The sequence below is a fragment of the Bacillus rossius genome, chromosome 1 (genome assembly GCF_032445375.1).
Source record: "Bacillus rossius redtenbacheri isolate Brsri chromosome 1, Brsri_v3, whole genome shotgun sequence".
Classification (NCBI taxonomy): Eukaryota; Metazoa; Arthropoda; class Insecta; order Phasmatodea; family Bacillidae; genus Bacillus; species Bacillus rossius.
This window is the reverse complement of record NC_086330.1, coordinates 361355753-361371004: the sequence shown is the minus strand read 5'-3', so window position 1 is coordinate 361371004 and position 15252 is coordinate 361355753. Positions and strand designations below refer to the sequence as shown.

Here is a 15252-nt window from a genome sequence, read left to right as displayed (position 1 = left end):
ATTCAACACACCATACTATTTTCATCACTTTATTACAACTACACATTCTGTGGGCTGGTAGACGCACATTGGTAAGATATCTTGCATATAGCATGGTCCGTGCCACCATTTGCCACGTACATTATATTTCCTATAATGGTTTTCTTCAAATCATTTTCCTCGTAAATAGAATCATTTTAATACCAAGGGTTTGATGGTATTTGAGAATTTGAGGTTTTTATTGGCCCATCCCTACATTATACAATTGCTAAAAGAAAGTATTTTCAAAAATTACATGTGCAGAACCTCTGATGTGAAACTCTCAATCCAGGAAAGACTTAAAAGACTTTTGCGAAGTTGGAAATTCAATAATTTGTTACTAATAAAAATATAAAATAACGCTAAATATAACGCTAAATAATGTCCAAGTAACGTAAACGACCATGTATCAATTATAAATATAATTGCCTCATATAAAACAGATACGTAATTAGTAGATGACGAGAGCAGCAGCATAGTACAACAAGTACATATACGTATCTACAGCAGTGATGGGCAAAAATTTGTAAGAAGAGGGCTAGAGGAAAAAAGAGAACAATAGGTGGCCAAAGCAAATTATTGGAAAATTTACATAGCACAAAGCTGAACACTGATGGGAACTGGTAAACTATGTGTGTAGGTAAGTTGTCTTTCATACTTCTGTAAAGGGCTGCATTTCAAACAGTTTGTAAGGGTCTGAGAGTACAGTAAAAATTTTCAATATTCGTGAATAATTTGGTATTCAATATTAATAACAAAAAAAATTATGTTTGAAACAATATTTCTAATAAAATTTTTTTTTGATTTATTTGATTAATACATATTGTTACACCAAGTGGAACTAATTAAAAAAAAATTGAAAAAACATAACATGTATAAAGTTAACATCATTTATTGAGAAATTTAGATTTGTTTCGTGTAACATTTTTCAAAAATTGCTTTTTACCTAACAAATCAGCAATGACAATTAAAAATTATAAATAGTACTCCATTTTATGTATATAATCATTTATAAACAAAACAATTTTCAAACTTAAAATATCACAGGGTTACAAAAATATATTGCCAACTTTTTATTTATTTTTTTTTAATTTTTCTTCACTTTACACCTATTTGTTATGGTTCCACATATATTCCTCTCTCTTTTTAATTTACTATATGTTAGATAAATTTTTCTTGGATTCCTGTGTTAAGTGTATGTTAAAATTTTATTAGAAAAATATTTCATATTGGTGAATATATTCGACAGAATGCCACCAGGTGTGTGTGTGTGTGTGTGGGGGGGGGGGGGGGGGGCGCTACCTGGTTCTGGCAGAGCAGCGCCAGGTTGTTGAGCTGCTTAGCCACGTCCGGGTGGTCCATGCCCAGCACCTTCTCGCGGATCTCCAGCGCCCTCTTGCACAGGGGCTCCGCCTCCTTGTACTTGCCCCGCTTGCCGTACAGCACCGCCAAGTTGTTCAAGGTGGCGGCCACCTGCGGCCAGACATCACAGACGGAGCGTGGAGACCCGTGAATTTCGCGGATTCATTTCGTGCTATGCTAAAATTCAAAAAAAATTACACCCTAGTGCTGCTTCCGTCATTGGTCCACTGTTAATCTGGAGGACCGAGGGCCAATTAGAGACCCTCGCTCATAGAAGTGTCGAATCACAGGCCACCCGATCGAGACCACTCGCAAGTCAGCAGCCGATGAACAGTTGGCATTTGCCCGAGTGTGTACAGGATATTGGAGTCTATCCTGGAGGTCATTGAATCCGCGAAATTGACGGGTCTCTAAGCATAAGCTCTGAGCACTGTGGCCAGTTTGTTCACGTACGAAGATGGCAGCCATTTGTTTGTGTAGTATACAGAAATGTAGTTCACTACATACTCTTGTGCACAATCATTTTTTCTCGAGTCAACAGTCTTTATTTGTTTATATTCGTGCACTTTTCCACCACCATACATACATCACCTATGAGAAAATGTGATTTTCTTAATTGCACAATATGGCGGCGACCTGCTTCCCCCTTACGTCCCCTGGCTTCAGCAGAGATACCTACAAACTGTGTTTATGCTCCATCTGTAACTTTCTCTAATCTCTGCCTGCAGCACACACTCGCTCGCCAAGTTGCACATTAACCTGTATCATGATTTCCCTCACCCTACCACAAATGTCAACAACCAAAATTTCCAATTTCCCTTTTTTTTTAACGATTTACCTATTTTGCAATTGTCCGAAAGAATTAAAGAAAATCAAGTTTCCACCATCCCCATAGCTGGCCTAGTTATATCTCCACTTTATTTATTAATCTATTTATCTATCATAACTAAAAAAAAATCAAAAGAAAGAAGCATGCAACTACAGGAACAATGTAACTATGTATGTCCCCATTAATTTTGAAATAAATTATACAGGATTTATAAAGTATTTGTTTAAAGCATTGTTCTTTGTCTTTCAAAACACATATTTAAGGAAATCAATATTATTAGCAGATCTTCCAGCACCTTTTCATACTGTCAAGAATTTTCATGACTTTTCTAAGATTTCAAATAAATTCCCTGACTTTCCCTTGCCAATTCCAGCTTCCCTGATTTTTTTTTTTTTTTTTTTTAAACTTTCCAGAATGTGGACACCTGCAATAACACAGCAAAATTTGCAGCAATTTTTGGAGCGCAAAATGTATCTCAGCATAAAAAAAATAATTGCATTACGATGCAGCAGAAGCAAAATCTTGTACTGGAATTTTTTTTATCAATTCTGAAGTCATATTTTAAACTTGGTAATACATGTACTACGATCCACATAAATACCGTGAAAACAGCCAAAAAGAACACCATGTTGCAAACATGATATTCAGAAGCCACCAAAATATATATGTACCCAAAGCATGATACCTTTCGAGATAGGAAGAAATGAGTATTCAACTACATTAACTGTTTACACAAAAACAATACAATAGAACCTACTTACCGCAGGGTGATTTTCTCCCAATGTTTTCTCCCTGATGGCAAGAGCATCATTCAAAAGATTTGCTGCTTCTTTGTACTTGTTCTGATCTCTGTATCAACAAAACAATAACAATAAAATTAATGGACTACATCAATACAAATAGCACTTTATAATAAAACTTTTTTGAGCATAGCGTGTAATATAATTAGTGATAGGATTTTCGATACTTCGATACCTCGATACCTTCGATACTTGACGGTATCGCAAAGTATCGAGTATCGAAACTGTAAGTTCGATACATTTTTTCGATACCGGAATGCTTGTTCATTTGTATTGAATTAAGTTTTGAGTCGCCATCGTACAAAATACAACTACAGTAGAACCTCGATGATACGTTCCCGTTTCATACATTTTCCCGTGTCATACGCCGATTAATTTTGGTCCCGCCGAAAGTACTATATTTACAATGGTTTACTTTCCCGGAACATACACTTATAAAATCATTAATTTTCCATTTCATACGTTTTCACGAAGCGGAAAAGTCCTAAAATTCACAAATTTTTTTGTTAGATATATTCCTCGTGATAAATTACGTTTAAATTAATGCTTTTATTTTGAAAAACGTTTACCTTTGCAAACGTAAGAAAATAACTTTATCGCACCATAGATATGGATAGTATCAGGAAGACTGTGCACTTCGCTAGTAGCATCTATGGCCAGCACCAAGCGAGACTAGTGGCGCAAACTAGCAATGATTATGAAAATGGTGCACGCGCTTTACCAAAGCACGGATCTCATATTTGGTGCATTAATTAATCTTTGAACTGAATATACCCTTTTGTTATTGTTTTCTTACGATCGGATTGTTTTGTATTTTACGTTTCTCAAGTTAAAATTTTATTGAAAATTGTTCTGTTGCATAAAGTTGTTTGTAAAATGAAACAAACAAGCAAAAATTTCTGATTTTCTATTTACAATAGCCTAATTTTTTAATTTCTAATTTAGGCTTGGTGACTTTTCCCCACCTCCAAGAAAGGACTTCAAACATTTTGTAAGGCCACTGTTTCTCATGTCAGCTTTACTTGATTATGGACTGTATTTTACATTTCTGGTGGTTTTATTATATGTATATAAAATGATGAATTCATATCTTTCAATAATATAATGCAATTATTTACACATTATGTATTTAAGTTTAATCTGACATAATGCTGTTATGATAGATTGAATTTATATAGTTTAAAACTAATTTATGTTATTTGTAATAATTGTTACTTAATGGGAAAATATTTTTCCCTGGAGTATCGAAAGTATCGAAAGTATCGAACTGAAAAAACAATACAGAATCGAGTATCGAAAGTGTGGTATCGTCCCACCTCTAAATATAATTATCTTACAAATGAATTTATTAAAGACGAAAAATTAGGTTTGGATAGTACATTCATCAATTTCATTGTGGCATCAAGTGCGATAGTATTTTCCAAAAAAAAAACTTACTATGAGGGGCACTGCTTGACTAACAAGGGGAGGGCATTGTAATAATTAATTGCACTGGCCTGCCAATTCAGAGAAAAATGCCTTTGAAAATTTGAGCACAGTTTATATACTAGTCAAGTTTCACTCGGGCCAACGGCACAACGAACTGGGTGGTAACATGCTTGATTGTCGCTCAGACGCTACGGTTTCAATTCTAATTGATGGTCCATGTTTTTTTTTAAATCTAAAAAAATTTTCTCAATATATCTACTGTTTACAAATATTAATTTATATATATTTTTAAATATATATATATATTTAAATGACAGTAATAATTCAGTCCTTCAAATATAAAATAATATAAATAAACATTATAATTACTTATCATTTAAATGTAACTAAAAGTTTTAAAATATTCCATTCAAAAAGTTACAAAATATTTGGTTGAAATCGGTTTTGACATGACCTGAGCAGTTGTGTTTCTATCAGTTTCTATGGTTTCCATTGAAAAGGATAATGAAGTAACTTATTTTGCTTGGCACTATTTTATATAATATTTCTACAGTTTGATTGTTCTTATACCTCTGCAGACTCTGAACAAACATGCCAGTTTATTCATGAATGAAGTATGTTTACAAACAGACCTACTTCAAAACATTGTTCATGTAAACAATCCTCTTTTTTTATTTGTGCAAGATGACAAAAAATTTTTTTGTTTCCAGTGTTTTAATGATAATTAACATCTAGGTTCTTGTTTGTAAAACCAAAAATATATTAGGTAATAACATTTACGAACAAATAAATCTAACTTTTTAATTATTATAAGCACTATTTATAACTATTATTATACCAAATAATAATTTAATTTTAAAAATTAATTATTGCTGTGATTAAAATGTAAAGTTATCTAATATATAAAAATCAATGTTTGTTTATTTATATTCTATGCGCTCATGTATCATTCATCCAATTGAGTTGAAACTTTGTACACTTAACGTTCGAAACAAGGGGAATGTCACTGTCTAGATGAAATTTCGATAAAACCAACCCTCAAAGCAGAATTAATTATTTTTGATGAAATTTCATCATTTCATTGGTGACGCTTTATTCCTCTGCATTGTTGATGCCTTCTGCGTATCCATGGTAATTTAATATGACGCGTAAGTAGAATCGGAGTAAATAGTACCAGCAGTATTTAATGACAGTTCCTCTTTTCTATGGTCCGAATACTAATGGTAGCACGCGAATCGAGAGAGATAAAGATAGATAGAGAAATATAGACAGATAGATGTAGACATGCAGAGATACAGGTGAGATGGAGAGATAGAGGATAGTGCTATGGAGAGATATATGGATAGAGATATTGTTAGAGATATGGAGAGACATATACAAGAAAAGTTAACAGTGATATAGGGAGAGATATAGAGAGATATATAGGGAGTTACATAAAGAGGTATAGAGATGGTTTGTGTATGTGTACCTTCATAAAAATAATTACGAAAATATGAATGAGGCATTGCAACGCATGCCGGATATTAGATAGTATCTAATAAATTGTTTTAATAAATAAAATACAATTATTTATATTTACATTTATAATATTTATAAAAAGATTTTTTGATATTAAAAAGAAGTGACCATCAACAAGAATCTAAATCCGAGCATCTGAGCGGCAAGCAGGAGCGTAACAACCTAGGGCGCTGCACCATTGGCCAGAGCGAAACCTAGCTCTCAAAAGTTTCTGTTAATACGGAACAACTCTCCTAGTGGAACTACTGTTTTAATGCATTTCTGACATCTTGAAAAATCATAATTCAAACTATGTTTTATTATCAGATTTATAAGAGTACAGTAGTCTCTCCCTAATGTGAACCACATTAATCGAGAAATCCAGCTAATCTGAATTCTTTTGCGAAGAAACACATTTCAGTAAAAACTTGAATTTTTTTTTTTTGTATTTTAAAAATTATTTTTGATGTGCTGACCCGATCATCAACTCTTATAGTGAATCTGCGCTTGCAAAAATGTTATAGGCTGTTTTATGTGATAACTAAACATTCATAGAAATGTATTTTACTAATAAGATGTGTCATTATGGAAATCATTCAGCTAATCTGAAAATATGGCAATTTATGCAGGTCTCAGCCCCAATTGGTTAAAATTAGAGGGACTCCACTGTACTAACTTTAAAAAAAATTTCAAAGCAGTCATGAGGACTGCCGACAAGTGAAAACTTAAAACTATAAACAAACATTTTTTCCTAAACTTCAAATGATATAATTAATAATAATAATAATATAAGTATTAATATTAATAATAGAATTAAGAAAATACAAATATAATTTGAAATAAGAAATACTAATTGTAAAATATAATTGTGTAACATAATAAAAGATTTTTTTTTTATTAAAATCAGAGACTTTTTCGCAATTTTTACGAACAAATATTATCACACAACAAATTTGTTTTATCATGTTAGTAAAATAACTCCTAAATTACTATAAAATATGCATTGCATAGTAATTGTAGGTATTAAACAAATAAATTATGATGTTCTTAATTTTTAGTTTATATTGCTACAAAGACTTCGTTTTCTTTGTTATTCAAACTATATATCTATATGAGAATATTAAAATATTTTGTACTCACTTTTTACTGAACAGTAATCGTATACTTAAGACAGTGCAATAAGTTATACTAATAGGAAAATATATAGTGTTATTGTTAACACGTCACGTGACCATGTCGATGAAGACTTACATGAATTTACTCCCTATCCAAACCTTCCTATAGAAGTTTTCACTTCAAAAAAACATTTTTAAAAAAATTGGTTGTCTGTAAAGTCGGTTTACGGACGATATTTTAACGTGACGTCATAACAAAACATTGATGAAATGATTGCATACTTTTATGAATAAAATTGAACAATTTTTATTGAATTATCACTATTTTGTATGGATACAAAGAAGGAGTGAAATGAAATCTACAATTTAATTGATAAATTTACCTTTATTTGCACTCATTAATTCAAATATGTTTATTACTTTGACGAAGAGATTATTTTAACTGTAACTTTTGTACGTGTTTGCTATTCAACTTCTTCCGATCATGTTATTCTGTTAAGGATGGGACGATGATGGGAAAAGTAGGAAACGAATGGGAGTGTTTCCAAGTTTAATGTGCCTCGAGAAAGTCAAATGGATGGTTGTTCCAATCGAGTGGAAGAGAGATGGATGCGGCGCAAGCGTACAATGAGCGTAACAGGACACAGTGTAATGGGACACTTTTCCGTGCGTGCAGCCGGCGTTCATCAAAAAACCCGCACGGACGCGAGAGGTGAGAAGGCGAAGCGCCGGGACGCACCGGTACACCAGCGCCAGGATGTTGAGCATGGTGGCCACGTCGGGGTGGTCGTGGCCGCTCGTCTTCTCCAGGTCCTCCAGCGCCTGCTTGCACAGCGGCACGGCCACCTCGTAGCGGCCCTGGCTGGCGTACTGGATCACCAGGTTGTGCAGCGTGCGCAGCCGCGCCGGGATCTCGTAGCCCGCGTTCACCTGCTGCGCGAACTGGCTGGGCGGGGTCGGCGACATGGCTGCAAGCACACGCCACCGCCCGCTCCAGCTACCCCTGCGTCCAATCTCAGTGGCACAGTTACACTGCAAGTACATGTGTACGTAGTCACATGTACAAACTACGCAAGACCTACCAGTAGAGCCTCACTGATCAAGAAGAGAGGATCAGACCCCGGTCACAATCACAAGTAGTCCACATTAAAAGGAATTTTCTTTAAAAAAAGCGTAATACAATTTTTAGAAGGGTAAAACTATAAAAATAAATGTTTTTTTTTCCTTCTTCAAATATAAAATTTTCCTACAGCTTAGTTTTAATAAAACTGTAAACATAGACATAGATTCAATCCACGAAACTAAGTAAATCCTGTTTTCTTTTCTTTTTTTTTTAATCTTTCTGGAATTAACGGAATGTCCGGATGAGTGGGATCTGGATGAGCCTGACACTTCTGTAATATCAAAGATATACTAAATGAATTTTACATACATATTTAGGCTACAACAAAAAAGTAATGTAGGCAGAACATAAAACAATCTGCTACTGAACACCAAAATGGAGTTTCAAAGCAAATACATGCACATATTTAAGAAGGAACTGAACCTGGATCACCTTGGGGGAGCCAAATGATCTCTAGCCACTTATTAGATACATTAAAGATGAATAAATAACTAGTTAAATATATGAGTAAACAGAAAAAAAGGCATTTCTACTTTTTTACTGTAACTTTCCTTCTAGTATAGTTGCATTTATTATATCATGCACAAAGTTCTATGTGCAACCTTAAAATGAGAACTTTTTTTTGTGTGTAGTTTTCCTGAATTGGTGAAAAACTTTTTTATATTCAGCTGAAAATTTCAGGGAAGTATATCAATGAAATTTTTAGAATAACATTGTTAAGGATCTTAGGTAAGAAATTATTTATTTTGTCATTTAATCAGATATGTGCCACCTGCAACAGACATAATCAGTGGCAGTGTATAAGGCACAGCAATCATGCTGCAGCACAACTAATTTTTTGGAATTTGTTTATCAAATATTATTTATGCCAATTTGAACATTATCAAAGCTGCTAAAACACAGATTTAACTGTCTACCTGTGTAACATTAATTTAGGTTGATAAGCTGTTATTTTCGTAGACCGAGAGAATTATCTAGCTCTATTGTCGACTTTTAACATGCCTCAGTACCACCGGAAGTCTCAGCATGGCTTCCTCCGCCATTTCTTCCAGCGGCGGAGGGGCACATTATTGCAATAAATGTATTTACTTATATAATACAAATGGAAAAGGTACAGCACTCTTAAGTTGAGATTAATTTATCTTGTGTGCGCATGCTATTTGTAAAAAAAAAATGGAGTTACATTTTTGTTGCAAATTTAGTCACAAAAACTTACATTTTTATGTTCCCCTGAGAAATTTTTTAAAATATCAAGTATGTTTTCAAACATTACATAAAATACCAGTGAGGTTACATTCATCATAATCATAATACTCTTGGTTTTATTTTTGTTGGGAATCATCTTGGTACCCCTTAAGTAAAATTCATTCATTCATTCTTTACTTCATTACTAATACAGATGCTAATTTTATTAGCATGTTTTTGGTCTCTTTTCACTTACCGGCCAGCACTGGATGCGATCATTTCAAGTCCTAGCAGATCACATATCTCCCAGAATTGACTAGCATGCTCTTAATTGCATTTACACAGCATGTAGCTTATGTATATATAGTTAACTACCAATTGTAAGTACATTTCCTTTGTCTACTTACATAAATAACCAACAGGAAACATCAACTTTGATTACTTACTATTCCTTTCCTCTGCATCATCATCTGGAAACAAATCCACAACTGGGTCATCTTGTTTCGGTTTGTCCTGTTTCGATTCAGATGATTCGTCATTCTGAAATTAAAAAAAAAAATACCATAAATAAGTGTGAACTACGTAGCATGTGCTATTTGAATTGTTTGAATTTTTTCTCTTAAGATAATTTTTCATTCACATTGCATCCACAAGAAGAATTATTTTATTTAGTTTTACTTATCTGGCAACTGAACAAGCTTTTTCATCTCGTGTGGTATCAATACATCTATCTCCACATTGCACATGCTACAACAGTAACAAAGATTGTATATTCTAGTCTTTGTCTATATATCCTTTACTTTTTCCAGATAGTATAGTTAACCTGAATTTAAAACCTTTGTCAAACACTGCCATACAAGCAAGTACATAACATCACAGAAATAACCTACATTATTAACACAATATTAAAGAAACAAAAAGATTATGCATCAACAGCAATTCAAAACAACCAAAATACAGGACCAGCTAGCTTAGCTAATGTTAAGAGTTAAGTTTGACTAAATATTCAGCTTGTTTCTTGCATGTATCCAAAAAAAAAAATTCATTTCACGTTTACATGTAATAAAACATGTCAATGATCATGATCGTGAGAAAATTGCAGGCATAGGCGTAGATCCCAGCCCCCCCCCCCCCCCCGGAAATCTTGCCCACCCCCTGCCCCCCATGGGAATCCTACAGATTTTCACCCATGGCTGAAGGTAACATTGTTATTTCAAAGAAAAATATCCATTTTTAGCTGGGCAAACATTTCTTCCATGATGCTCTTTGTCTTGATGACTATAGTAGGTTTAATCACTGGTCAGTTCCCCTGTGGCCACCTGCCCGGAATCACCGACAGCAAGGGCTCACGTGCTGGCAGTAGCGACTAACCTTTAACACCCTTTGCCCAGGTTCCGTGAATGTTCCACACCCCCGCCTGGTAGTTCCACCTAGGTGACAACCAATCAATCCTGTCCTGCTAAGGGAGAAATCTCCTCTCCGGTGCAGAGGCTACGAAGAGTAACCTCCTCCTGTTTAGCTAGGACCAGCAAGAGCCAGGGAATCGACGGGTAATCGAGAGTCAAGACCTTATGTCCGAGATACAAACTCACTTTTAGGATGCGATAGTTTGGAATTTGTGGCAGTAGCCACTCTCAGCGACTTGGACTTGCACAAGCTCATTGTAACTATATTGTACAATAAAATTAAAAAAAAAACATATAGAGCACAACACCCGAATGTGTCAAAAAAAAAAATAAAATACTGAGAAAAATCCTTATGTAGGAACCATCAGATAGAAGAAACAGGTAGAATAAGGTGATGCTAAAGATAAAACAGAAAAAAAGTGCCTTAAAAAAAAGTAGTGCAGCACCATAAGGGCTCCGCCTATCCAGGCACACATACAATGCGCAGAGCTTCAGGAAAAACAACGCGATTTCAAAACTAATCAAGATATCCGAGTGGGGTCTGCACACGAAAAGCATTTAAGAGTTCGCTGAGGGCCGAAAAGTACTTTTTGATTTTGGATTATGTTTTTAAACTGTATTTTTAGAAGAGTTAAAATGGCTAAAACACATTTTTTCAGAATAACTTTTATGTGTAAAACAACCGGTACAAATTCTTGAAAGCACTTAAAGGGACTTGCATTGCACATTTACATTCGTTTCTCTGCAATATAATGTTACGGTCACCGCTCAAATTTCACAGTTATCCTGTGACTTCAAGAAGACTGCGCGTCAGTTCAGAGCCTTGCGCTTAGAGGCGATACCGCGCTAGAAGCACCAGCGAGCGTCGCACTTATCATCCCGCCTCACTAACACACACACACACACACCCCGTACGAGGCGGGGCCCCTTAAGCGTAAGTATCCAGAATGAACACTTAAGAGAAACCTCGACGTATGAACCACCAAAAAAGAAGATGAACTGTGAAAAATTCCCTCATCCAACACCAGTAGCGGATCCAGAGGGGAAGGGGGGGGGCTAAGGGGCTCAAGCCCCCTCCAAAAGCATCTGGGTCCACTATTGTTTTAGTGCTTGCCTTCTTGATGAAGCCTAGCCTCAGCTGGTTCAAGCCCCTCCCAAACCAAAATCCTGGATCCGCCACTGTCCAACACAGAGGGCGGGACACGGGGGGCTCACCACCACGTCCTGGTCGTACTTGCGGATGGAGGCCATGAACTCGAGGTGCTTCTTCTCCTCCTCGAGCTGGGCCACGCCCTGCTCCGAGGCCTGCAGCTTCTGCTGCGTGTTGGCCAGCTCGTCGCGCAGCCAGGCGTTCTCCTGGCACAGCCGGCGCACCTGCGTGCGCAGCTTCTGCTTCTCCGCCTCCACGATCTGCAGGTGCGAGGCCAGCGCCATCATCACCTGCACACACACACACACACACACGCTGGTACCATTCACCGACACTGGCTGGCCAGAGCGTAGGCAGAATTTCATTTTCTGGAGAGGGGAAAGGAAAGAACCACTTTGCCTGTTGGTTGCTAAAAACTTCTTTTCCTTTTTTTTTAGGCGGGAATGACAAGATTTTTTTTAGGTTTTCAGTGGAGCAGGGGATGTCTCCCCCCCCCCCCCCCCCGTCCCGTAGGCCCCGGTTGGTTGTCAATTTTCCATCAGCAGATTTAAACTACCAGCACATGCAGCGGATGCAGTACCAGTAATCTATACTAATATTATAAAGCTGAAGAGTTTGTTTGTTTGTTTGTTTGTTTGTTTGAACGCGCTAATCTCAGGAACCACTGAGCCGATTTGAAAAATTCTTTCAGTGTTGGATAGTACATTTATCGAGGAAGGCTATAGGCTATATTATATTATCAATGACATTAGGGATCCTTACTAAAAGTCCAATTTAGAATCAAATGCGTCGGAGGGGGTTAGATACAACATGCAGTACACGTACGAAGTGTGTGTTGACAATGCCACAGACGCTAGAAGTTTATTTCCTATTGCCTATTAACATTTTTGCCACACACTAGATACCTTATCATTCTTAATTTTCCCATACAAGTGAAAAACACCCGTGTGATATTAACAACGAAGCAATCAGTACCCTCATAAGAGTTCAATAAGTATTTAAATACTTTTTATCACTTTAAATCGCAAACCTTAACTATTGTTTTTTTCCCCCTATCTCTGTGTTTAATTTGTTTTTTTTTCTCTTTTACTAGAATTATTTTTATTATTTTTAGTTAATTTTCATTTATCGGACCATCAATAATTTTCCTCTCCCGTTACAATTCTGACAAGGATAGTATATATATATATATATATATATATATATATATATATATATATATACATATACATACACACACACACACACACATATGCGAAATACCACTCACTGACTCATTCATCATGAGATCTCTAAAACTATACCGTCAGTTGGGGTTTAGATGTCATGATACATATGTTACATATGTATCATCACATCTAATAAATATTTGGAAGAGTTGTAACATGGTTTAACATTTTTTTTTGTCTTGGGCCAAAGTTACCCTCAAAGGGCTAATGTTACCCCAACTGACGGTACACCCGATTGACTTGAAATTTGCCATAGTTACTCATTTTGTGATGTAGACGCTCACTAAGAACGGATCCCAAGGGGAGTTTCGGGGGCGTAATATATCAAAATTTCCAGTTTTTGGTAGGAAATCACCATGGCAACGGCTGTTGTTTTGTTGATGCTTCATTCGTCTCTATGGCAACGACTATTTCATTGTTAGTGCAGTCCTCATCACCGTTGAAATTTTGTGGGTACTTTAAATATCAAAAATTGCCCTTTTTTTCAAGTATATATATATATTTTTACAGACTTGAAACTTCACAGTAATGTTCCTTATGTTACGCAGGATGACATTTTCCGAAAATTAGATCCCATGGGTGGTTAAAACCAGGCAACAGTGGATACTTTGTCTGCATGAGAACAGGATTTTGCATTGTTCGTGCCTTCTGCGTCTCCATGGCAACAGGCATCGCGCGGCAGTGGCGTAACCACAAGGAGGGGCGTGTATAATTAGTGGCGCAAGAGTGATCTGCCTGTAGACTGCCGTAGCGAAGTACGGGTACATCAGTTGTACGTTGCGTGCACGAGTCGGGAAACCATCGGTGCTATTCATTTTCTCTCCGGTACATTATACAGCATTGTAATAAATTTTCACTGAATTTTGTTTTATTTACCATTACTGTAAATGGGAGATGTGGCTTGATTTTTTTTTCCATTAGTATAGCCGTACGAAGCCGGGTCGGGCAGCTAGTGAAATATAAAACACTTACTGCATTGCAACAGAGGCATAGAAGCAACCTCAGCAAAGCTCCAACTGCATCCGTCATGACACGTTTTTTGACGGTTCTATCGGCAAATAAGCTTTTCAGTGCTGGGGTCACAAGTATTTTTTTTTTTACTGCCCAGCAATCACGTATAGTCTGCATCTTTGTTAATTCTGTCAAGAAACACAGCGCAATGCTCTCTTTGAGCACGCTCACGGCCCAGCTTCCTGGTGCTACTTTCCTGTTCGCATGGGCTCGCTCGACACCATGGTTCGTACCCTCTTGTGCGATCAAAACTTTTTAAGTTGAGTTTTTAAGGAAATCGCTTTCACCACTATCAAAACGTAGAAAACAGTTCGTAATATCACAAATCCCTGAATAAAAAAAAAGTTAAATAGTTAAAGCCCAAAAATTAATTTTGTAGGCTTTTGTCCAGAATTATAACTGAAATTTGCAGCCCTGACTTTTACTTTAATCACTAATTACATTTTTTTATATGTTAAAAGTATATCAGTGAAAAGCTCCTTTTTAGTTTAAAAGTGCAATACAAAATACAAAAAATGAATTAGAAATGTTTTTTTACACATAAAATGTAATGATCTGAACCAAAATCCTTAGTTAAATCAAAGGACTTTTAAGGGCCCTTAGTTAATAAATGACAAATTAAGGACATTTTAAGGATATTAAGGAGGCGTATGAACCCTGGACAAACTACTGACCGAGAGAGGTTTTGTCAATAGCACAATTCTGAGCTCGCATCAAGCCACGGCAAATTCCTTCCCCAATTTAACCATATTATGTTTGTTTTTGTCTCCGGAGAATTCACAAGGGCAGAGCCCTTACCACCTCGCCAAATTTTTAAAAATTATTATTTTTTTTTTATATATTTTTGTTTAAAGGTTATTAGACAGACAGTACAAGTCAGGGAATTTTGGGAAGAAATTAGCAATGACCTATAGTTAGGAACCATTTAAGCATATACCTTGAACAATTTCAGTAAAAAATGAAAAACTGAGAGTACGATGGATCCGGATTCAAACCTAGGTATTATCAAAAACGAATCCAGAGTTGTACATACGCAAACAGTGCACACTTATTACAAGCAATATATGAAACTAAAATGTTTCAATGTACTTTACTGTGA

The 15252-nt window shown here is 35.9% G+C and overlaps 1 protein-coding gene across 14 annotated transcripts in view; it reads right to left on the bottom strand.

The window, feature by feature from the left end:
- Positions 1 to 15252, bottom strand: part of LOC134528296 (kinesin light chain) — a 247810-nt gene that overhangs the window by 42231 nt on the left and 190327 nt on the right. For all 14 annotated transcript variants that reach the window (XM_063361796.1, XM_063361802.1, XM_063361793.1 and 11 more), the window contains 5 exons: positions 11979 to 12203; positions 9804 to 9897; positions 7789 to 8017; positions 2971 to 3058; positions 1321 to 1491 (listed from right to left, as the gene is read on the bottom strand). In XM_063361796.1, the coding sequence (XP_063217866.1) occupies positions 1321 to 1491; positions 2971 to 3058; positions 7789 to 8017; positions 9804 to 9897; positions 11979 to 12203 (807 nt within the window). The remainder of the gene's footprint in view (positions 1 to 1320; positions 1492 to 2970; positions 3059 to 7788; positions 8018 to 9803; positions 9898 to 11978; positions 12204 to 15252) is intronic.